The sequence below is a fragment of the Falco peregrinus genome, chromosome 8 (genome assembly GCF_023634155.1).
Source record: "Falco peregrinus isolate bFalPer1 chromosome 8, bFalPer1.pri, whole genome shotgun sequence".
NCBI classification, from domain to species: Eukaryota; Metazoa; Chordata; class Aves; order Falconiformes; family Falconidae; genus Falco; species Falco peregrinus.
Genome location: NC_073728.1, coordinates 36,612,845 through 36,635,425, shown reverse-complemented (window position 1 = coordinate 36,635,425; position 22,581 = coordinate 36,612,845). Strand labels below are relative to the sequence as shown.

The following is a 22,581-nucleotide window of genomic DNA, read 5'->3' as shown; positions in this document are numbered from 1 at the left end:
TATCATTAGTAAGCTGTTTGAAACACTTTCAATCTTTTAAATTTTTTTAATATATATTTTTTGATACATTTTTCTGTCATCTGTTACATTGAGTACACCAAACAGGATAGTACATTCCAAAACCAGTTCTTAGGATAATTAAAAAAGAACAAACCAGATTCTAACTGAATCAATAGGAGAAAATGAGATCTTTGGCATAAAAATAAGTACCTGTTACTACAGCAAGACATTTTACTGCTAAACATTTGTAGGTTTACACTAGTAGTAGTATTGGAAAACTGAAAAATAATACACCACTTTTATTGATAACTGTTATTTTTTTGAAGATAATACTGTCAAATTTCTGTAAAGTTATTTGTATATATATCTGTATATATCTGTAAAGATATAATTTTTTTTTTATTTTATTTCAAAGATTCAGTGGTTGTGTCCTCCTCTTGTAATTTGTTCTTTACATCATTTTCTCCTTTACTACACTGTTTTCAATTACCTTCTTTCAGTATGACACAGACTTCTATATTCTTGACAAATACCCTCTTGCTGTGAGGCCCTTTTATACAATGCCAGACCCAGTAAATCCTGTAAGTAAAATTTTTTGTCAGTAAGTAAAAAATTTGTCAGTGGGGTTTTTTCGTAGTTGAAATTATTCTGTGTAGGGATATCTTGACAAAATGTATAAAGTATGTTTATATGATCTGCTGTTATAATTGAAGTTCTGAGAACAAGATTAGGTTAGTGTTACGTGACTTGTAAAAGGTTTACAGTTACTCTTCAGTGGTGAAAACATACCAGAAAGAAACAAATCTAGCTAAAATTGGGAGAGCTTTATGAAAGGATCTCCATGGTCAAGAGCCCTGCTGCCATCACTGAAAAGGGGCAAAAACAGTCTTCCAGAGACACAGACACTTTAACAGAAAATATGCTTTCTTACATTTTTAGAAATTCCCCAGTTTATTCCTAAACCCAGGGTAAGTATCTATAGAGCATCTTTTTCTAGGATAACTACATGTGAGGGTGTGTAGATGAACTTTGCCAGTCTAATGAGAGGAGCCAAAGGGCTGTAATTCCCAGTCAGACTCCAAATACATTGTACTCTTACTGCACAACTTTGGGTATCATAAGTGAAGTTATTGAGAGGTGCATATTTGCCATTTAAGGATAGAACAACTGTATGTAAACTCATCTTTTTTTTTCCAGAAAAGCTCTAACTCTTATGATATGTTCATGAGAGGGGAAGAGATCTTGTCTGGAGCTCAGAGAATTCACGATCCTCAGCTGCTGACAGAAAGAGCCCAGCATCACGGCATTGGTAACAAGTCAACCAACGTGAAGCTGAATTTAAAAGAATATAAATCATGATTGGGTTTGTTTCCTTTAGAGGAAGAATTGGGTTCAGAATTTGTTACATGGCAGTAGTGCTAAAATCGCAGTACGGTTCCATTCTTACTGTTAACCCATCTAATTCTGTTTGATCTAGAGTGGTTATATTAAGAGACTAGTTAGTTTCCCAGCAACACCTTGATGAAAAGGAATTGTTTCCAAGGATTTCAGAGAGTATGTAATGCAGGGAAAAGCTTGAACAGACTGAGGGTAGACAAACAGGTCTCATTCAGTTATGCCTCTGTGTACTCTAACAAACTTTACAGAGTGCTCTAGCAGAGTCTTGGTTGGCTGTCCTTTTTAAATGTTGTACTGACAGCAAATAAGCTCTCTGTTGGTGAAATTTAAGAAGAAGGAAAAAAGATTTAGCAGGGACAAGGCCAGTTAACAGTAGAAGGGTAAAAGAGCAGATTAGGTGGAGATCACAAGAGTAAAATGTAAATTATGCTTTCAGTGAATGGCAAAGTGGCAGGTAGGCAGTAGCAAAGGAGCAGCTCCCACTGTAGCAAGATGGAAAAATAGTTGCTAAATCTTCACTTTCTCACTGCAGTTTATTCAAGAAGTCCTCATCTTCCGTAAGTTAAAATGAAGAGTTCAGTCTAGAATTTCTTCCCTGATTATGTTATTAACAAAATTATAAAACAAAACTGTTAAGTGTTGTAACTTCTAGATAGTCCTGGATAATTTATGTCTTCAATAAGTAGAGCCCCACTGTTAGTTAGTTTAAATTGGTAAATTTGTTGTTGTGTTTGCAGTCCTCTAGTCACTTGTATGTTGGGATTGGGGTTCATTAAGCCAATGAGAAATGTTTTTCTTCTCTAGATTTGGAGAAGATAAAGGCGTATATCGATTCCTTTCGTTTTGGTGCACCTCCACACGCAGGTGGTGGAATAGGTAAGTATCTGTATTTTATTTTGTTCTGTGTTAGCCTGAGCTTAATTTAAACTGCTCAGTCTCAAGCAGGATTCAATACAAAATTCAGAATAATAGCCTTGTTAGGTAAATGTGTGGGGCTGTTTATCCTGGAGAATTTAAGGCAAGAAGCTAAAATGTAAGCATCATCATAAAATAAATAGGCAAAATATTAACGGCACAGTCTGGCAAGTTTAAAAAGTAGGTGATAACAATAAAAAAATGCCAGTTTATTAGCCAGGCATATAACTTTCAAATGTGACCAATGAGGAAAATTAAGGAAGCAAGAAAATACTGTGTTGTGTATGGATTTATCGTAGCCTGCTAATACGAGAATGCACCGGTCTTGTAGTGCATTTGATGAAGCTGTTCTGCAGCGAGGAGAAATAAGTGATCACTTCTGTTCTTACTTGGTGCTGTGACTGAATGTCACTGGTCAGCTTGGCTGATGCTAATTGTTGCAGCAAAGGGTATTGCACCTTCATGTCTTGGGTGTATTTTACGTATTAAAATGAAAAAAAAAAAGTTTTAGGCATCTTAATGATAATAATTCACAGTTATGCACATTGCTTTCATTAGCAGGATGAAATCTGTCTGGAAATAGGACAAAATACTTTGTAGGTCCTGATCAATACACACAATGATTTTTCGACTCAGTCTCTCCTGCATTTGCCTTATGTTTGTAAAGTATATTCAGTATATTCTCAGCATGCTCTCAGAACAGCTTTGTAAGTACGCCTTCAGTAAATGCATTAGATCTGCAATATGCTGTTGAGACAACTGTTTTGCAGTACCTACGAGATGTAGTTGTTGGTGATCATGCAGTACTTGTGAGCAGAGGCCGTGCAGCATTTGCAGATGATCCAGAATCATTTAGGTGGGTCAGAACTGACATCAAGGAAGCTGAAGCTACATCTCTTCTGCAGAGTCAGTGCTCCTTGTGGCACATCCCAGAGGTCTGGCCAAGAACCAGCCAAACAGATGCTGTGAGAATTAAGACTGGTTTCTAGCTGTTTCAGGTGGAAACCTTAACACAGACGGGCAGTGTGTGAACACTAGTGTGCCTCTGGGTTTCATCTTGGCATGGCTGGGGTGCATGGGGAGCCCCATGGATTGGGAAGTCCTTCCGCATTCCACAGTACACACATAACCTCTAAGATTTCAGGAAGAAGGGACGTAATGACCAGTGAAATACTACCATAAAGATGTCAGTAGATGGTTACATGGGTACTTGTTGCTGAATCTACGTTTTTGAACTGCAGAGGTTTTGGGATAAACTTCCCCAGCTGTAGTTTTTTACTGTAGTTGCCCGTGGCACTTATTGTCTCTTACTCTGAGGCCATTAGGGCTGGTTTGGACTGTCCTGTTACTGTATTCAAGGTACAGTTTTCCTGATCACCCACCTCCCCTTTCAATTTTCTACACAACCTTTCTTGAAAGTCCAAAGTGAGTCAGAGCAGAGTCGTATCTCTAGTACCATTGCTTATGGATACATGCTCCAGATGAAGTCTGTGTCGTGACAGAAGGCACTGTATGTAAAATTCCTAATTTTTGATTCTAGCTCCTCTCTGTAGCGAAACGTGCTAATGCACACATCTCAGTCTTTGGTCACGCTACTGTGCAATGCTGGCTGCAGGTATCAGTACCTTTAGCTTCTGAAGAGTTTCAAACAAAAGACTGACTATACTGATGGAGTGTTTTCATTTGTTCTAGGGCTGGAAAGAGTAACCATGCTGTACCTAGGGCTGCATAATGTTCGTCAGACCTCCATGTTCCCACGGGATCCCAAACGGCTGACACCCTGACATGAGCAACTTTTGAAACAAGTTTGAGATGATTTGCCCTGCAAGTATGATATGATTGCAAGCATATCCCCTGCTCCTGATGAACCTGTATCGATTTGAGTGTTAAAATATGCAATAAAAAAAAGAGCATCTCATTTACTGAAGTGCCACAAGAATTTTTTTATCCTTAGCTGTTTATTTAAAAGAAAATGTTTTAACAGATCAAGACTCTTTGTATTGGCAACTCTGCATATTTTTAATGAAAATGTGATACTTTGAGTTAGTATTCTAGTGTCACATTAAATTGTATTATGTTTCTAAATATTTTAATAAATTATGCAATAAACATTCTGCATTTTTAAGTTCCATCAGCAAGATGGAATATTCTGAAGTACAGAATTGGCTCAAAGCTAAAATAACTGGATGCTTGCAATTTAAAAATCAGGAAGAAGCCAGTCAATTGTTAATTTATGTGAGTGTCAGGTAGAGAAGCAGGTGCGAAGAACATTCTTAACAGAAAGTCTTCATATGAAATTGTGAAAATAGATTGCAATAAATCTCTCAAAGTAAATTAGATACAAAATCTGTCTTTCTGGGTTTTGCTTTATATCCTCACAAGGTAATCATGAATCAATAAGGGTTGTTTTGGCTGTTTGGTTTTTTTAATGATGCAGTATCTGCCTGAAGTTTAAATTTATTAATTTATTTTGTTTCTGTCATCTTCCTTTTTTTTTTTTTTGAAAGTTGTATATAAGCCATAGGCCTGTTCTTTTATTTTATGTTACTATTTGAGAAGGATAGAAGATTACACACACTCATGGAATACACAAGGGATATATAATATCCTCAGAAAATAAATGGACAGTGAGTTTGGGAGCAGGTCATGTGTTTTCCTGCCTGACCCAGCCTCCAGGATAACAAACAAAACAAATCTTGCAAGGATTTCCTTGTTGCCAATGAAAGAAAGTCAAATAATGTAAGCCAACCTATTTCAGGTCATTTTTTTCATTTATAAATGCTGTGAACAGCCCGATTGTTGTACATCTAGAGACACTGGGTGTTAGCTTCTAAGTCAGAGTACTTCTAAAATTCTTTCTAGACATCCTTTTTCTCAAACGACTCGCTTGAACCTCCTCAATTTGCAGTGATGTGCAAAGCTACTTCTCTTCCTCGTGCTCCCAACCCAAAGGATGTGCCCTGCATTTGGAGAGGAACCAGTGTATTTCAAACTTCTTTTTATGGATCAGATAGGTGCTTTTCAAACTTAAAACATTTTTGTTAAGTATGGATGCCAAAGAGCAAAGGCGCAAATTCCTTACTTGGACACTGTAATACTTTAATATTCATACGTATTTGTAATTCCTGACTTAATTTTTGCTTAATGTTTTACATGATAAGGCTTTCAGGAGGAGGTACAGTTTAGACAGTCTGTGTTATTGTTACTACCTTGCTTTTTAAATGTCAGAGGAGTCACATATTGGTTATGCTACAAAAAGGTCAGCAAGGCTGTGTATAAATTGTGTAGAATTCATAAAAGGGCAAATCATCTTTTGCAGCTGCTGTTGAACAAGACTTAATTTTAATGTTTTGTGATGAGTTCTCCATTAGAAAACAATCATACTAAAGGTCAGTTAGGTAAAGCACTACAAATGTAAAAGTTAACTTTGTTTAGAAGTCACAAAATTCAAGGAATAACATACTTTGCAGCTTTGCTTATGAGTCTGTCATAATTAATTTACCATGGAATCTTCCCCAGATTACTAACTTTAAGATCTTACAGTGTACCCAGTTGTACTTTACAAAGCTAAGTGGGTTGTAAATATAACTTGTCATCACAGACTTCCTACTGATGAACCCAAGTTTCAAAACAGTTTATTCAGCTAGGCCAATTGAAATGTATTTAATTTGTTCACACAGAACTGGTAACGTATTACACAACAGAAGCGCATCCTTCTAATAAGGAGCAAAATTACTGACTTACATTTCCTGCCAACAAAAAAAAATAATATTGTGAGAACTACGTTTCTTGCTCTAGATTTGGCAGCAAGTTTTGTGCATACATTCCTCTAACTACTGTGCTTGTCCCAATTCTGTTAAAGAGTTCTTCACGCTCATGGTATAGTTTGATTTATTCAGTAGCTGCACAAGAATGAGAATTCAGATGGAGGCCCCGATTCCTTTGTATGCAGAATCCTTTCATGCAGTGTTTCTTAGCTAACTGAAAATAATTATGATCATAAATCAAAATGCAAAACCCATGTGTCCTGAATGTAATCTTAATGGGATACTTTAGTGGGAGTTGCACATAGTTAGAACTGAGTTTGAAACCTTGCAAACAGTAATTTTAGAACTTTATGTTGCTTTCATAGGTAATGACTGTGGTTTGGTAGTACTGGAAAAGTCAAACCTGTACATCGTCCTTTATTTCCAGTAACTTGCAGGAAGTTCAGCATTTTACATGGAGTCCATGCTGCCGCTGCTGCTTCTCCACCAGTTACAATGTTTTCAGTGGGTGTTTTTTTTTTCTCCTTTCATCATATACAGATGGTGATTACAATCGTGCAGTTCTTAAAACGAGGTACTATAAAGGATATTGGTAAGGGTTAGACAGGGAGTCATCTGCTCAAAACAAACACTAAAGCTTCAGTTTGCTTCTGAAGTTTTAACTACAAGCATTTTCCTGTGAAAACCCATCTCTGCTCACTGAGCTTCTTGTCTGAATCTTCCCAGCAGGAAAGAGGACTCAGTCTGGTCTTTTGGAAGCGAAGTGCAAGACAGGTTCCCCACAGCTGCACACACCTGCTGCAGTTTAGCCCTGGTGGGCAGCTAAGCGCCACACAGCTGCTCACTCCCTGCCCAGTGGGCCAGGGGGAGAGGAAAGGAAGAGTAAAAGCAGGAAAACTTCGCGCTGCCACCCCAGGCCAATCAATTCCGAGTGTATTGGATAGCCCTCCACATGAAAGCAGCCGGTGGTCTGCACTCTGCTGCCAAAGGGATGGAGGAGAACACATTTGCAACATCCATTGGGGCACACTGCTTGGCTGCCTTGGGCTCCCATTCATCCTGGGGTTCCAGCATGTCCCGTACAGTGGCACGCTTTCATTCAGGCCACAGGAGTCCACTGTTAGCCACCACTCCACACACCCTGCTGCCAGCCATGGTTTCCCCTTTGGGCATGGTCCTGTGTGCCAAAAAGAGCAAGCCTGGAAAAACAGCATGTGTTCCTGACAGCCATCTCTAGAGTACACAACTTGCCCAAACAGATTTTAATTATTCACTATTCCTTGTTTGGGTATTCGCATGCAGGGGTGGGGTAATTTTTTTTTTTTTTTTTTTTTTTTGGTGGAGAGAAATGGTGAAAAACCAGAAGTATCTAGGGTGAATTATTACTTTTTTAAAAATAAGCCTCACTAACCAACTTTGCTTCTGCACATTTTTGCTGGTAGAGTCTCAAAATACGGAATTTACTCACTACAAGTTTTTTAAAAGTTACTGTTAATTCTACTGGTTTCTCATTTTCTTTGACTTAAAAAAGCATGGAAGCACAGGATAAGTTGTATACAGTTGAGCAGTTTTTCTTCTGCTTTGCCACCACTTTAACCCTTAGCCATCTTCAAAAAGAAAAAGGCAAAAAAAGCCCCCAACTCTCAAAAAGCTGTAATTCTTTTCCAAAGCACAACTGCATTAAAATAATAACTGTCAAAAAAGACTAACTGAGCCAGGACTTCCACTCTGACCTCTGCAGTGAGAAGTGAGTGGACCGTGCAGAACTGAATCCACAGCACTATACCCAAAACCACCAAATTGCCAGGCAGCCTTTCCATTTCGCAATTAAGACTAGGCTCTGTCCAATATATGGCAAGTGCACCTTGACATGAAATAACAGCACCAGGGAGCCTGGGCTGCTAGTGCTTTTAAAAAGGTTTCAGGACTGACTTAATTAAAACACAATTACCAGTTTAGGCAGAGAGTAATGACTTTGCAGGTGGCAGAGCAATTCTAAGCAATTTTTCATAGATAGCGGAACAGTTCCTACTGTCAGGCATGGTGTGCCACCAGCTGCCGGTAGTAATGGCACAAGCTACCTCACGCCACCCTCCCCTGAAACGCAGCGGTTCCAACGAGGAGCCAAGCAGCCAGACCAAGGCCTGACCCTCACCCGGCTCAGTTTATACCCGTCACCCCTGAGGACAGGCCCCCACGGCACCCAGCGGGTCTGTCAGCGGCAGCCCACCCAGGGGCCTGCTGCGCACAGCGCCGGGACACCTCGGCAGCGCCCAGGGCAGCCATGGCCCTGTCACCTGTGCCTGCAGCTCTGCCACCCCCCGTGCTACCAGGGCCCCGCGCAAGCTCGCAGCAGCTTCCCGCAGCAGGGGCCTGCCTGCCTGCGGGACACACTCCTCCAGCACAGGCTGAGGTCCTCCACAGCACTGACAAGTTTGCTGACAAACCAACCAACCCACCCGCTGCCCCGGCAGGTAAAGCCAAGCACAAGGCTGGGGAGGGGAGCGGCTGGGGGGCTCTGGCGGAATCCGCCCGCCCCTCGCGCCAGCGCCGGCACGAGCCCCGCCCGCGCCCCTCGTTCGTTGGCGCGAAAACGCGCCGGGAGGAGCAGGGGCGGCGGGGCGGCGGGCGCTGATTGGCCGGCGCGGCGGCACGGCGGGGCACGTGGGGCGCGCAGTGGCGCGAACAGGCGCGGGTGCCGGGTGCGGGTCGGGATGGATCTGGCGGCGGCGGCGGGGGATGCGGCCGCGGCGCAGCAGCACCAGCAGCTCCGCGATGAGGTGGCCGAGAAGTGCCAGAAGTTGTTTCAGGACTTCTTAGAGGAGTGAGTGAAGGGGGTCGGGCCTGGCGGCGGGCGGGCAGGGCCGCCAGGAGGCGGCGGCCCGCAAGCGCCTGACGGAGCGGGCCGCCATTTGGGTGAGGCGCTGACCGGGCCTGTCGCCCCTGCCCCTCGCGTCTCAGCCAGGAAAGCTCTCCCGCGGGCTGGGCCCTGCCGTGAAGTGACTGCCTGGCGAGGGGGCGCGGGGGGGGAGCCCCCTGGGCTGGCGGCACCCCTGGGAGAGCTTTCGGGGGGACCCCGGTCCGTGCCTCTGGTCCCTTGTAGTAAAGTTTTGTGAGGGCCAGGTTGAAAATCCCGCTCACGGCTTGGTCGTTACACTTTGGTGCACTTGGTTGCCTAGGTTTGGCTCCTGTCAGCAGCAAACTGGGAGGCCCGTTATCATCACCCTGAGGAAACAAAACCTGTTTTGATGGTGCAGAGTCATTGTTAAACTCCCAGTACAGTTCTGTGTGGCAGGCCGGCTGTATGGGGTGCAAACCTGGTGCGTCTGCGCTGCGGTGTTGGTAGAACAGACACAGCAAAGGGGGTGGAAGAAGAAAGAAAGGCTGTTCAGAAGGGCCTTTGCGCCGTCATCATTCTCTTGCACACACCTGAATGTGTGCGATCCTTTTCTTCGCCTTCTTTCCTGCATTCAGAAGTATTCCGTTGCTACCTGACATGTAACTGCAATGAAATGTTTTCCTGTATCACTTTCAGATTCCAGAGCAGAGATGGGGAGGTCAAATACTTACGTGATGCTGAAGAACTGATTCGGCCGGAGCGGAACACGTTGATTGTAAGCTTTGCGGATTTGGAGCAGTTCAATCAGCAGCTCTCTACCACTATTCAGGAGGAATTTTACAGGTAAAATGTAGAGATTACCTGAGAGCTGAGCAGTGCTGTGGTCTCAGCACCATAACATCTTACATGTTAGGTTAAAAAAAAAAAAAAAGAGGTTTATCTGCTTTCTGTATCCTGAAAACACTTACACTGAAGATTTTTTTATTATTTTGTTTTTTTACTGGATCAAACCTTATATTCTCAGTAGATTCCTCTCTAGAGACTGTTAGTTAACTAGGCAGTTGCATTTATTCTGGTAAAGAAATAAACACTCAGTGTGGGAATACAGAATAAACTCTAGAACTTCTTGCTCTAAAAACATTTTATTGAGCCAGTGGCTTATTTTGTGGACCTACCTTCTTAACAGAAGGATGGAAATGACATAAAATGAGGCTTAAAAGAGCCCGTTTTCAGACGATAAAGCAAATGGCATTATTATACAGTAGTCTTACATTCTGCATATTTAGATTAGCTTTTGTGTGTTCTTGCATAATGTGGCAGTAAAAGCCAGAACCTGAAAACGTACGATACAAGCGTTTGATGTAGTCTAAAGTGAAGAAGGCAATTTGATAGCTTCCATAAAATTTGAACTTATTTTCCATATTTCAGAGTTTACCCTTACCTTTGCCGAGCAGTAAAGACTTTTGCCAGAGACCATGGAAATGTTCCTTCAAGCAAGGACTTCTACGTTGCATTCCAAGACCTACCTTCCAGACACAAGTAAGATTATTATTCCAGAAAATTGTGCATTTTTACTACTGAAAAAAGGTCTCGAAGCATACTGAAAATGTTTTTGTTACATAGTGTGAAATGCACAGTTGACCAACACAATTACAAAGAAGTTTCCTGATCTTGTGCAGGGTATTTTTTGAAAGTTTTTCATTTGTGAATTGTACTCGGATGCTTAACATTTATCATACTCCACAAACAAATGTCACTTCTCTCAGTTTGCAAAAATGATTTATATTATGTTGCTTTTGAAGTACCAGGGAAGTAACTTTTGCGTTGGTTTGACTTCTAGTGTTAGTCTTATAGTATGTAAAATCATAAAATGATAACATATTTTAGGATCTTTCTTTCTCTTGTCTGTTACAGCTGTTGTTTTAGTCACAGACTGAATGAACCTGCATTGCATCTTGGTGCTTGGGTAGTACCCTGGGCTTAAAAATGTCAGCTCAACTTCAGAATTTAATCCGTATGAATTTGTTTTAAACAGAATTCGAGAACTGACTTCAGCAAAAATTGGCTCGCTGATGCGTATCAGTGGACAGGTGGTACGTACCCACCCCGTCCATCCTGAGCTTGTAAGTGGAACCTTCCTGTGCCTTGACTGCCAGACAGTGATTAAAGATGTGGAACAGCAATTTAAATACACACAGCCAAACATTTGCAGAAACCCAGTCTGTGCCAATAGAAGAAGATTCCTGCTGGACACAAACAAATCAAGATTTGTTGATTTCCAGAAGGTATGGTGGTGAGGTTGGGGGACAGCTCCTGTGGTAATTGAAAGGTGTTGTTTGTACTCCTGCACATTGAAGACAGTTGATTTTAGTTCTGTCAACACCAACAAAAGGCACTGGCATTTTTGCAAATAGTTTCTTTCTGTCTGTGGAAGGCTTGTGTTTAAGCATGGGAAATCATGAGTAGTATAGCATCAAAGTAGTTTTGTTGTATGATGTTCATTGCCTAAGCAAGCCACTGAAAACAGACATATTTGAGCCGTTATTAGTCTTATATTGGGGGTACATCACATGGTGTTGTTTTAGACAAGTATGAGAAGAGGTCTTTTAGTATCTACGTTGTTTTGCTCTTCCAAGTAGATTTACGCTGTCAAATGCTCAGCACTTCACAACCTGCAATAATATTTTGTGTCAGTCATGTTATCTGGACTCTTCAAGTTGCTTTTGCAGGCTCTCAGAATTGTCATTGTAACCCCTGTGTATCCCCTTGCGTTTCTCCAAGGCACCTTTAGAAATTGATTAGTGAAGGGATTTTTGGTTGGTTTTTTTTTTTTTTATTGTAAGAGGAATTTCATGACTGACATGGATGGCAGCAATCAAATGCTACTCACTGTATTTATTAACAGTTTAGCTTCTGAGATTTGGTGATGTTCACTAAGTGCTTAATATTCTTTCCCTCCCCAGGTTCGCATTCAGGAGACACAGGCTGAGCTGCCGCGTGGTAGCATTCCTCGCAGCGTGGAAGTGATCTTGCGTGCAGAAGCGGTGGAGTCTGCTCAGGCAGGTGACAAATGTGACTTCACGGGGTCACTGATTGTCGTGCCTGATGTGTCCCAGCTCTCAACACCAGGTTTGTTGCTACTGCGTATGACCTCAATGAGAAGTCCTTCCCTGCTTTTTCTGGGAACTGCTGTTCTAACCCCACTCTAATGGCAGGAGTGCGCGCAGAAACCAGCTCCCGAGTGAGTGGGACAGAGGGCTATGAAACCGAAGGCATTCGAGGACTTCGCGCCCTTGGAGTCAGAGAGCTGTCATATAAGCTAGTTTTTCTAGCTTGTTACGTTGCACCAACAAATCCACGGGTGAGTCTGGAAAGAAAATCAGGGAGCAGGAATGGATAAAGCTTTAAATGTGTGCACCACCTTCCTGTATGTTTGACTGTCTATATATTCTGACTGGACTTATACAGCAAGTTTTTTTCTTTGTTGTTCGTGGCAGTTTTCACAAATGTGATTATTGGCTAGTGTTACCAATTTATTCTAAGGAGTTATGTGGTCCATTGATTTCAATTCAGATTTCATCCATTTCTGCAGCATTTCCTGTTCCTCCAGGAAGTCCTATTGCTGCATTTTGTCACAGGGAAAACAGCAATCCTTCTTTCTTGTTCCCTCTGTTATTTCACATAACATCTTGGGATGCTACTACAACATAGTAAGTAATACTGAATATGGCTGAGCTTGAGCGTGGTATGATATTTGAATCTATAATTCTGCTAGCACCTTCACTTAGGATAAAATTAGTGTCTGTTATTTTCTGGGGGTAGAAGTTTCCTGCTTCATTCCAGAGTAATGAAAAACCTTCTAAATTCCGGTTAATGAAGAATGCTTACAAAGGCAGATTCTAGCCAAAGGAATGTGTACCGGTTTACTCTCTTTTTAATCTCTGGACAGGCATCTTTGCTGGGTTTTCTCACTACCTGAAGTACACTCCATTGATTTTTGCCCTCTTAGGAAATTGTCTTACTGGTTTTTAAAGGTATAAGTTGATGAGCTTCCTTAGCCTAAGGTCAGCTTTTCTGAATGTGTTCCTCCTGTTCAGCTTACAGAGCAAGTTTTTGTAACCTCCTGCCTGCAGTACTCTCATTCAGTAGTGGCCATGTTATTACTTCTGTTACTTTTTTTTAAAAAAAAGTATTTCCTGTGTTTAGTTTGGTGGAAAAGAGCTCCGAGATGAAGAACAAACTGCAGAAAGCATTAAAAACCAAATGTCTGTGAAAGAGTGGGAGAAGGTTTTTGAAATGAGCCAAGACAAGAACCTTTACCATAATCTGTGCACCAGCCTCTTTCCCACTATCCATGGTAAGAGTCCAGCTGTTGCCTCAGAGAGGGAAGATTTCACTTGTAAAAATACTCCTTTTGCTGTCTGTGTAGTGCCTTTTTGTGAAAGCTTGAAAGCCCTATGCCAGCTACCATAAACTCTCCCCTCCAGCACTGGTTATGCTAGAAAAGGAGAACCTATTTGCTGAGTACTTGCTGGGTTTGATCATGAAAGCCTGCAAGACTAGTCAAAATGTTTTTTCTATTGAGTGATCTACTACTAAACCCTAGAACTGATAGCTGGGTCTAAGTTCTGTTTTATATGGCCTTCCTTCAAAAGATTTACGGGTTCCAAATATTTGTATGCTGTTCTGTAAGTGTGTGTATATATGTTTGCAGTTGTTTCTGGCTCAGAGCTAGTTTGAGGACTCAGATTGCTTAGGTCTGAAAAGTTTGATCTGCTGAATTTGGTCCATATTCTGAGCCACTGTAGCATAAAGGAATTCAGCTGCTTTCTGAATCATTCTGCCCTGAAACTGTATCAAACACATAAATGCAATTTTAGTGGATGTTTAGCAAATAGGTAAATCCTGAGCAGATGTGCTCAAATGCTCTAAAATTATAGTGGGATGAAGGGTTTTTTTTGAATAAGAAAAATGTGGTATTTTCTTTGGATTTTTAGTCAGTTGTCTTTTCTGGGGCAGGTAATGATGAAGTGAAACGTGGGGTTCTGCTGATGCTTTTTGGAGGAGTTCCTAAGACCACTTCAGAAGGCACTTCACTGCGTGGGGATATCAATGTTTGTGTTGTTGGTGATCCAAGTACAGCCAAGAGTCAATTTCTAAAGTAAGCATCTCATTAAAACTCAGTATTTATAATTTGTCTACGGTGACTAGAGCTATAAATGTGTGCTGTGTCTCTTCTATGTTAAACAGAGGAAAGGGAAGTGAAATGTTTAAGAATATTTTCCAGGAATTGTTTGGATGTGGTTGAAGTATTTGAACAGGGCTGAAGCAAACTCAGAAAGCCCCTGTGGTAATAACAAAGAATGAATTAAGACTTTTTTTGTTCTTTAGGTAGTTATGAAAGTATGAATTTCCAAATATTTTTGAAAGACGTTAAATATTAAAATTACAAAGTTTATTGCACATCTTAAAATATCGGAGTTAGCTGAAATAATGATTCCCCCACGCCCCTATTTTTAACTTGGATTAAATTGGTAGGTCCCAACACTTTGGACAAATGGACAACTATTAGTCCTGAAAAATAATCATGAAACAATTGTGGTTTATGCTACATCTTATAATAGTTGTGTACACTGCAACTCAGAAATGTAGAGGCACCACAGAAGCTGCCTTGGGCTGTCTGTGGTCAGTCTCACTGCTTCCTACTATGAAAGCATTTGTTCCCTTGTGCTGCCATTTACCTGACCTGTAAGGAGCTGGTTAGCTTGTGAAGCCCACAGAAAACTTGTGGGAGGAGGTCTGGATCATTACTTTTGTTCTGCTGGTTTAAGCAGAGGTGAGTGAATAACAGCCCTGTGATAGACTAAGGATTAGTTTCCAAGGCTCGCTCAATCATTAGAGGTGGGAGGGCCTACTTAGATATTAATTGCTTCCTGAAGGAAGGAACAAATCCTGGCCTGAGAGGTTGAAAGCAGTACTGTGTTACAGTTGACTTGTTTCTGCAGGTTTTAATCTGACGTTTTAAGTATGTTTCTCACTGTTATTTCTCTGCATAGACATGTAGATGAGTTCAGTCCTCGTGCTGTATACACCAGTGGAAAAGCCTCCAGTGCTGCTGGTCTAACAGCAGCTGTTGTAAAAGATGAAGAATCTCATGAGTTCGTCATTGAAGCTGGAGCACTGATGCTGGCGGATAATGTGAGTTTGGGAATTAGAGAGGTTCCCGCATCCCATCATTGATTAATGACAAAGAGCCCCAAATTGTCTTAATGGTGTTTTTTTCCAAAAATGATTTAATTTGGGTGACCTACCATTTTTTATTCTTCGGCTGCAGGGTGTTTGTTGCATTGATGAATTTGACAAAATGGAGATGCGGGATCAAGTAGCCATTCACGAAGCAATGGAGCAGCAGACTATATCCATTACTAAAGCAGGAGTGAAGGTAGCTTGCACTGTTCCACTGGTTGTGTAGTCTGTACAATCATCTGACTGTTAGTTACGTGTACTGATCTAGTGTTGATCTGTCAGAATTTCTTGTCAGCTCTGCAGCTGCCTCACTGTGGCAGGACAGAGATCGCTTGCCTGCAGTTTTTGGGCCACATACCGCCAAAAAGATCAGAAATGTTACTGAAAGGAAAAGAAAAAAAATTATAGTGGACAGGAAACAGAAAATGGGGAAATCCTAACCTTGAAGTAACCCCAAAAGAGGATATAGATTTCTGTGTGTGTTTGTAGAAGCAAACTATCTGTTTGCACTGTTAAAAACAGGGAGTTGTGAAAAGCACTTTTAAGGGCTCGTTGTCAAGAGCGTGAAAAGGTTAAAATACTTGATTCACCAAGTGTCATGGGGCAGAGACCTGGTTAGAAAGGGCTGGTTTGGGTTCTTCTGAGGATTGATTGTTGTCATATCTCCATTGAAACTCCTAATCTAAAAGATGTTGTGCTGATCATTTGAATAACAATGATTTGCTTCGAATGAAAGTGGTCACAGATTATTTTTTTTTCCCCCTTTTTTTTTTTTTTTTTGCTTCCCCTCATTGTCAGGCTACCCTGAACGCCAGGACCTCTATTTTGGCTGCAGCAAACCCAGTTGGTGGGCGCTATGACAGATCCAAGTCACTGAAACAGAATATAAACCTGTCAGCTCCCATCATGTCTCGCTTTGATCTCTTCTTCATTCTTGTGGATGAATGTAATGAGGTAATTTTAAGGAACTGTAGAATAATTTATGTCAGAAAAGACCTCTGGAGGTCTGTAGTCTAACCTCATGCTCAAAGCAGATCACTGGGAACAGGTTGCCAAGACCTTGACCTGGTTAGTTCTGAGTATCTCCAAGGATGGAGATTCTGCAGCCTCGCTAGGCCCCTAGTGCAATTTTTAACAAGTCTCAATGTGTTTAGAAAATAATAACTAATCTAATAATCAGAATTTCCCCTGGTTTGGTTTATAATTCTGTGCATTCTGTAATTCTGAGAACAATCTGGCTCCATCTCGCATCTATACTCGCCAATGAGGCAGTTGCTTTCTTTTCAAGCTGAACAGACCCAGTTTTTTCAGCTTCTCATACTTCATGTACTCCTGCCCTCTGACCATCTTGGTGGCCCTCTGCAATTTTAGGTGAAGCTGATCTCGTGAGAGTGTCTGGCTTCTGCTTTTCTTCTCTGTCTGAAGTTAAAAGCCTGCAGTACAAATCTGAACATGCTCTGCTGAATACAAGGATACTGCCTTTTCATCTTGTAGTGATTTGACCTGCAAACTTGACACCATTAGTCATTTTTACAAATCGCTGGTCACTAAGGCTAAGGCTGCTACCACCTGTCTGTGTGGCATTTGCCTTGGGAACGCGTGAGATACAGAGATTAATGTTGGTTCAGCACTGTTCTCTCTGCTGTTTTGCTTGGAGTGATTATCTAATTGAGAAGGGACTGGTGAAAGAGACGGAGTAGGCTGAAAAGGAAGAAAGCAGTTCCCACGCTGCAAAGTGCTGCTTTCTGCCTGTTCTATGGCTAACGTGTAACCCAGGAGAGTTCCAAGGAGGTTATAAATCTTTAAACTGCTTTTTATCCCTTCTCTTCTATGTTTCCTTATATTAAAAACCTCCAGGACATTCTCTTGATCTTCTGACAGAGTCTGGCCTCTGGAAAGACTGGCTCTGCCGTGAGAGTTGCAAGTGAGGGAGGGGAATGGGAAGGAAGAATGTAGTTGTTGTTCGATATTTGGCTGATGTTGTAAAAGTGACCTGACAGAGCAATAATATCCCAGGTTACAGACTACGCCATTGCCAGACGCATAGTGGATCTGCATTCCAGAGTAGAAGAATCTGTTGATCGTGTCTATTCATTGGATGATATCAGAAGGTATCTGCTGTTTGCAAGACAGTTTAAACCAAAGGTAATTCTCCTTTCCTGTATGAGTAGTTCTGTATGAGGAGGTCCAATGGAACAGTTGCTTTGTAGCGTGCTTTTTTCCGGCAAATGCAAAGACATTAGTGTAGTGTTCTCTCAAGAAAGGAGCTGTAAACTCAGTTACCTAGAAAATGACATCATTTGGAACCATGTACTCTTTTTTGTGTGTGTTTTGTTTCGTTTTTTTTTTTTTGAAATTCCAGAAACCCAGCCAGTCGAGCTGAGAGTGTTAGAATCAGTAGTTGTTATGATCACCAACTGCTCTGGTTGCAGTTCTTAACCTCTGTCTGGAATGACTGAGGGGTCGTTTCCTAGCTTTCTCATACCTCAAGCGCATGGGTTATTCAACACTGCAGAGATTTTTGTCTTTTATTGACATAGGTTAATCAAACAGTTTGTCTTTATTTTAAAAGGGTATTGTTCCTCAATATTTCTTTGTGGTAAAATACAGAACATGGGAAACTGCTCTAAGTACAAATTTTTGTGGTCAATCCAAGTAGCAGCTTGGATGGGCTGTGCATTAGATTTTTCAGAACTACTTCTAATGCAGTTCTTCTTAAATGGAAGGAGTTACCCTCCCTTACAGAGTTTTGAAAACTCCCACTTCTTTTCCATGTCGCGAGTTTTTTTTCTGGCTGGATCTCTGTATGTGCAGATAGACTCAGGCTAAAAAGCATGCACACAAAGCTGTTGTCAATGTTAGTGTATTGAGTATACACCTGTGTGTGTGTTTGCATGCAGAATGAAAGGTAAATAAACATGGAACAGTCTAGTAGAGGCAGACATGAATGATGCCTGTAAGCAAGTCAGTGGAACAGAAAAATAGATATTATCAAAAATCTGCTGTAAAACAATGTGTCAATGTACTTATTCTAATATCGTTGTTACTGTAATTATTATTACAATATAATTTTAACATAATATGATCGCCATTATGTTTATGTGTAGTATGTGTATAGCATAGACTATTTCAGAGAAAAGCAGTAGCTAGTACAGAAAAGTCTGGGAACTGCCAATCTAATGCAAAAAGAATGAACTTTAATACTTCTAACATGACATTGTCATACTGTCTGCTGTCACAAAGATATCGAAGGAGTCTGAGGACTTCATAGTGGAGCAGTATAAACGACTACGGCAGCGCGATGGCTCTGGCGCAACAAAGTCATCCTGGAGAATCACAGTGCGGCAGTTGGAAAGCATGATTCGTCTGTCTGAAGCTATGGCCCGTATGCATTGCTGTGATGAGGTATCAGGTTTTTGATGGAAGTTTGTTTATATAAAAGTTGTGGGAGTTTTGGCTTTGCTATTTGACTGTGAGACTGTACATACCTAAATCCCGTGGGTGAGGAGGAGAGCTTGGATCATATTTTCACTTGTCATGTGGTCATGCTTGGTCTGAATTTGTATGCCAGATAAACTGTGCTTAAGGTATGTCTTTTAAAACGGAGATCAGCTGGTCCAAACTGAGAACATGGCATCTTTTTGCGTAACAGTTGTATCAGCACTCTCAGCCCATTACTATCAAATTATGACAAATTGGAAGAACAATCATCTATTAGTATCATCCAGGGCTGTTGGTAGTGTGTCTCCTCATCTTGTGTAGTTTGTAATCTCTCACAGCTCTCTTCCACCTGCAATCTAAAAAGCCAAAGTTCATCAAAGTATCTGAACCTCCCTAAAAGAACCTGTATTTGTGATCTGAGCTTCTCCTCCTGTCAACAAATGTTGAAATGTGTATCGCGTTGTGTGTATTAACTAGTATGACTACTATCCATCTAGTCTGCTTTAAAACTCAGCAGGCCTTTTGAAATGTTGATTTAGGGGTTATGTGACACGTGCGGTGATAGAAGCTTGCTCACTGGTTGTATAAGGGCACCCATTGGGTTCTTTTTAATTAAATTCAGCTTACAAAGAAACGGATAGCTTTAAGGTTACGGCTCAGCTAGAGATTATTTTTCCAGTTTTTGCTTTTCAACTCTGGAGGAGAGTCTCATTAATCACATGAGGGTTTTTTATATTGTTTCTGTTCAGACCCATTTCTTTCATGTTTTTTGCTCCACTGATCTTTCTTCAAAATGTTCTTGGCTTAAGTAAAAAATTTTATCGACTGCACATGATCGCTTAAGCCTGAAAGATTCATCAGGCTGCTTATTCCCTCCATAACCTTCTGTGAACTCAGAGTACTTGTAGTGGGATATAATTTGATTTGCAGAGGCTATACTGTTCAGGATTAATTAGGTGAGATGGTTAGAAAGGCCCACTGTCAGTCAGAGCTGTGTTTCTGGAGCTATTGGGGGGGGGGGGGGGGGGAAGCTTTTTAACACTAGAAGAGCCACTGTGCCTATTTAATACATCTTTTTTCAAATCAGGTTCACCCAAAACATGTGAAAGAAGCTTTCAGGCTTTTAAATAAGTCCATCATTAGAGTTGAGACTCCTGACATCAATTTAGACCAAGACGATGAACAGCAAATGGGGGATCAAGAGGACCAGGATGGAGTCAATGGTAAATTACTTGCAGAGAATTTTTTCAAAGGGGAAAGTACTTCTAGGCTTACAACTTATCCTGTTTGAGTATATGCTTCTCTTCAGTTTCTCACCTATTTCTTATCTACTAAGGACTAGGAATCTTGACTCCTGTTCTTAACTCTCTTGCTTCTTCAGCCTCTTTGTGGGACCACTCACCTGGTTGGTCAATGCAACGCTTTTCAGTGGCTCAGAGAATTAAGCCGTTTAAAGATGTTACAGTATTAAACCAGGGCATGTGTCCAAACAGGTGAGGCAGAAGCTCCAGCTGTGGTTGGTGGTCTTGTAAATGGAATCAATGGTCATTCTGAGGACATGGGCAAGGATGCTGCACCCAAAGCTTCTCTTAGACTGGGCTTCTCTGAGTATCGCCGCATTTCTAATCTCTTGGTGCTGCACCTCAGGAAAGCAGAGGAAGGTAAGAATTTTTTTTTATTAAAAGGGTGGTAGACCCTGAATTCAGGGACTCACTGTTACTACGTCTCATGCTGTTGCATTTGGGATTTTCACTCCTGCTGAGACTTGAAAGTTGTTAGGTCAGGTGTGAACCTGTACACATGTGGCCTTACTACATCTGATGATATAAGTATGACTCCTTGGACTTTCTGGCTGTGGTATCTTAGCCATTTGTCAAAACCTGGTAAGCAAAGGAATGTGTCAACAAAGCAGATCCAGGAAAGGATTTGTAGTATGTGTTGGTTTAACCCAGCTGGAAGAGTCAGCAGCAATGAAAACTGTAGCAAGAGCTTTAACGTATGTCAGCAGCCACAACCCAAAGTATATACTTAACCAGTATGTGCCAAATGGCTTCTTCATTTCATGGGGTGAATAAATATTTCAGTTGCAATGAGGCTACTTCTGTAATGAAATGCAGCAGTTGTTTCATAGCATATACCAGTGGGACGGAGTCTTTGGGAGGGTGTGGAGACTACAGTAAAGCCACTTGGATGCATAGAACTGAGGAGCTTCAGTGCTCAATCTAAATACCTCCAATTAAATCCTGATACAACAGCCTTCTGTACAAAACATGATGCTTAAGAAACAGAAGAAAGTCTGATGTTTCTTAAACATCTCAAAAAGCACGTTTCTCTCTTCGGCATTGTAAATGTTAACATACATATCCTTTTCTCTTGTGGTTAGAACGGTATCTTAATGTTACTGTGTTTATGCAAATTATTTTCTTTGCAGAAGAGGACGATTCATCATTAAAGAGGAGTGAACTTATTAACTGGTATCTAAAGGAAATTGAATCTGAAATAGAATCTGAAGAAGACCTAATAAATAAAAAGAAGATCATAGAGAGAATCATTCACCGACTTACGCATTATGTATGTATAGAGATTTGTGGATAGTGAAAAAGGTTTTTAATTTACACAGTGCAATGATTCATTTTTTTATGGAATACATTCCTAATTTAAGAAATATGTTTTGTGCTTCCATGTTATCGACTATGCAGTATAAAGGCCACCTTTGTTTAATACCTGTTAAAAATCATTATAGAGAAAACTCTGAAATAAATTAAGGGTTATATATAAGTTCACAGTACCATATTATGTCCCTATAGAAGTGTAAATGATTTTTTTTGTAATGTTAGTTATACACGAGGAGACGGAAATACAAACAACACTTCATTCAACGGATAGCTTTAAGTCAGGGGGGCACTAGGGCAGTTTGGAGGAAAAAAATATGAAAAAATAAAATACATTAAAAGGTACAAACCCACTAGATTGAAGTGTTCCCAGAAAGCATACAACAAATAAGAGATTTCTACTGAATGTAATTGTTAATATTAGGAGCCTGTTAAAGAGGGAGTTGACAGTTAAAAGGGTTAAACGATTCATCAATAAGAGGTGGTACCAGTACAAAAAGGAGGCACCTTTCAGAAAGTACAAATAAATCTTTCTGTTCTTGTTTGAATACAATTTTTTGTCTGTTGCAGGACCACATTCTGATAGAACTGTCCCAGTCAGGACTGAGAGGGTCCAAAGAAGAGGAGACTTTTGATGAAGATCCATACCTGGTTGTCAACCCCAACTATCTGCTGGAAGACTAAGGGCTGAGAACTGAATTGTACAGCTGACTAGTTACATGTTGGAAAATGCATTCTTTTCTGGCAAGGGTTGCTCTATAGCTAACGTCTTAAATTCCTCTGAACTCTTTACTGTGGAATGCACCAATCTGCTGTTAGTAATACATGATGGCTCATTTACACAGAGTTTTTAAACGGGGAAGTTGTTTAAAGAAATGACACACATCTATTACTTTTGTTATTAATTCTGGGTTTCAGTGCCATCATCCAGATGCAGAAGAGAATAATCCAATAGCTGTTTTCAGCATCAAGCTATGTAGATGCTTGTTTTAAATGAAAGGAATTTTTCATTGTTCTTCTGTTGTATTTAGCAGTGTCTTATGCTGTAGGTTTTTAAATAAAAAACCATTAAATATCGAGCTGTCTGGAGGTGGGTTTGTTGTCACTCCTATGTGGAACTGCTATTTTCTATGCCTATGCTTTGAGGCTGAAAAAATAGTGATCTAGGTATTTCATGTCTTAAAGAATAAATTTCCTCTGTGAGAGATGCTGTTTTTCAAAAACTTTTTTTAACTTCTAGTAACAGATAATAAGAAACTGATTGCTGCTTTTTCTTTTTAGATGGACTGAAGATGTGTATGCTCCTGTTGCATATGTAAAATAGAAAACTGAAAATAGCCAAGCCCAAAGCGAGGCTCTAGGG

General features: G+C 40.7%; 2 protein-coding genes across 2 annotated transcripts in view; both read left to right on the top strand.

Moving 5' to 3' along the window:
- Positions 1-4,235, top strand: part of DARS1 (aspartyl-tRNA synthetase 1) — a 41,337-nt gene extending 37,102 nt beyond the window's left edge. The window contains exons 13-16 of the mRNA XM_055811762.1: positions 501-581; positions 1,198-1,309; positions 2,203-2,274; positions 4,006-4,235. Of these exons, the coding sequence (XP_055667737.1) occupies positions 501-581; positions 1,198-1,309; positions 2,203-2,274; positions 4,006-4,097 (357 nt within the window). The 3' untranslated portion in view covers positions 4,098-4,235. The remainder of the gene's footprint in view (positions 1-500; positions 582-1,197; positions 1,310-2,202; positions 2,275-4,005) is intronic.
- Positions 4,236-8,758: 4,523 nt separating this feature from the next.
- MCM6 (minichromosome maintenance complex component 6) lies at positions 8,759-22,295 on the top strand. The gene is made up of 17 exons (XM_055812422.1): positions 8,759-8,904; positions 9,616-9,762; positions 10,348-10,458; positions 10,955-11,204; positions 11,883-12,048; positions 12,135-12,280; positions 13,126-13,276; positions 13,939-14,080; positions 14,976-15,117; positions 15,254-15,361; positions 15,964-16,119; positions 17,182-17,310; positions 18,409-18,570; positions 19,694-19,829; positions 20,100-20,267; positions 21,038-21,177; positions 21,789-22,295. Exons 1-17 carry the CDS (start codon positions 8,795-8,797, stop codon positions 21,900-21,902), a joined length of 2,478 nt encoding a protein of 825 aa, XP_055668397.1. The 5' UTR covers positions 8,759-8,794; the 3' UTR covers positions 21,903-22,295.
- The last annotated feature ends 286 nt before the right edge of the window (positions 22,296-22,581 follow it).

Coding starts and splice junctions, on each gene's coding strand:
- MCM6 (XM_055812422.1), top strand. CDS start 8,795: ATGGATCTGGCGGCGGCGGCGGGGGATGCGGCCGCGGCGCAGCAGCAC. Junction 10,459..10,954: donor GACCTACCTTCCAGACACAA/GTAAGATTATTA, acceptor TGTTTTAAACAG/AATTCGAGAACTGACTTCAG. Junction 15,118..15,253: donor CACTGATGCTGGCGGATAAT/GTGAGTTTGGGA, acceptor CTTCGGCTGCAG/GGTGTTTGTTGCATTGATGA.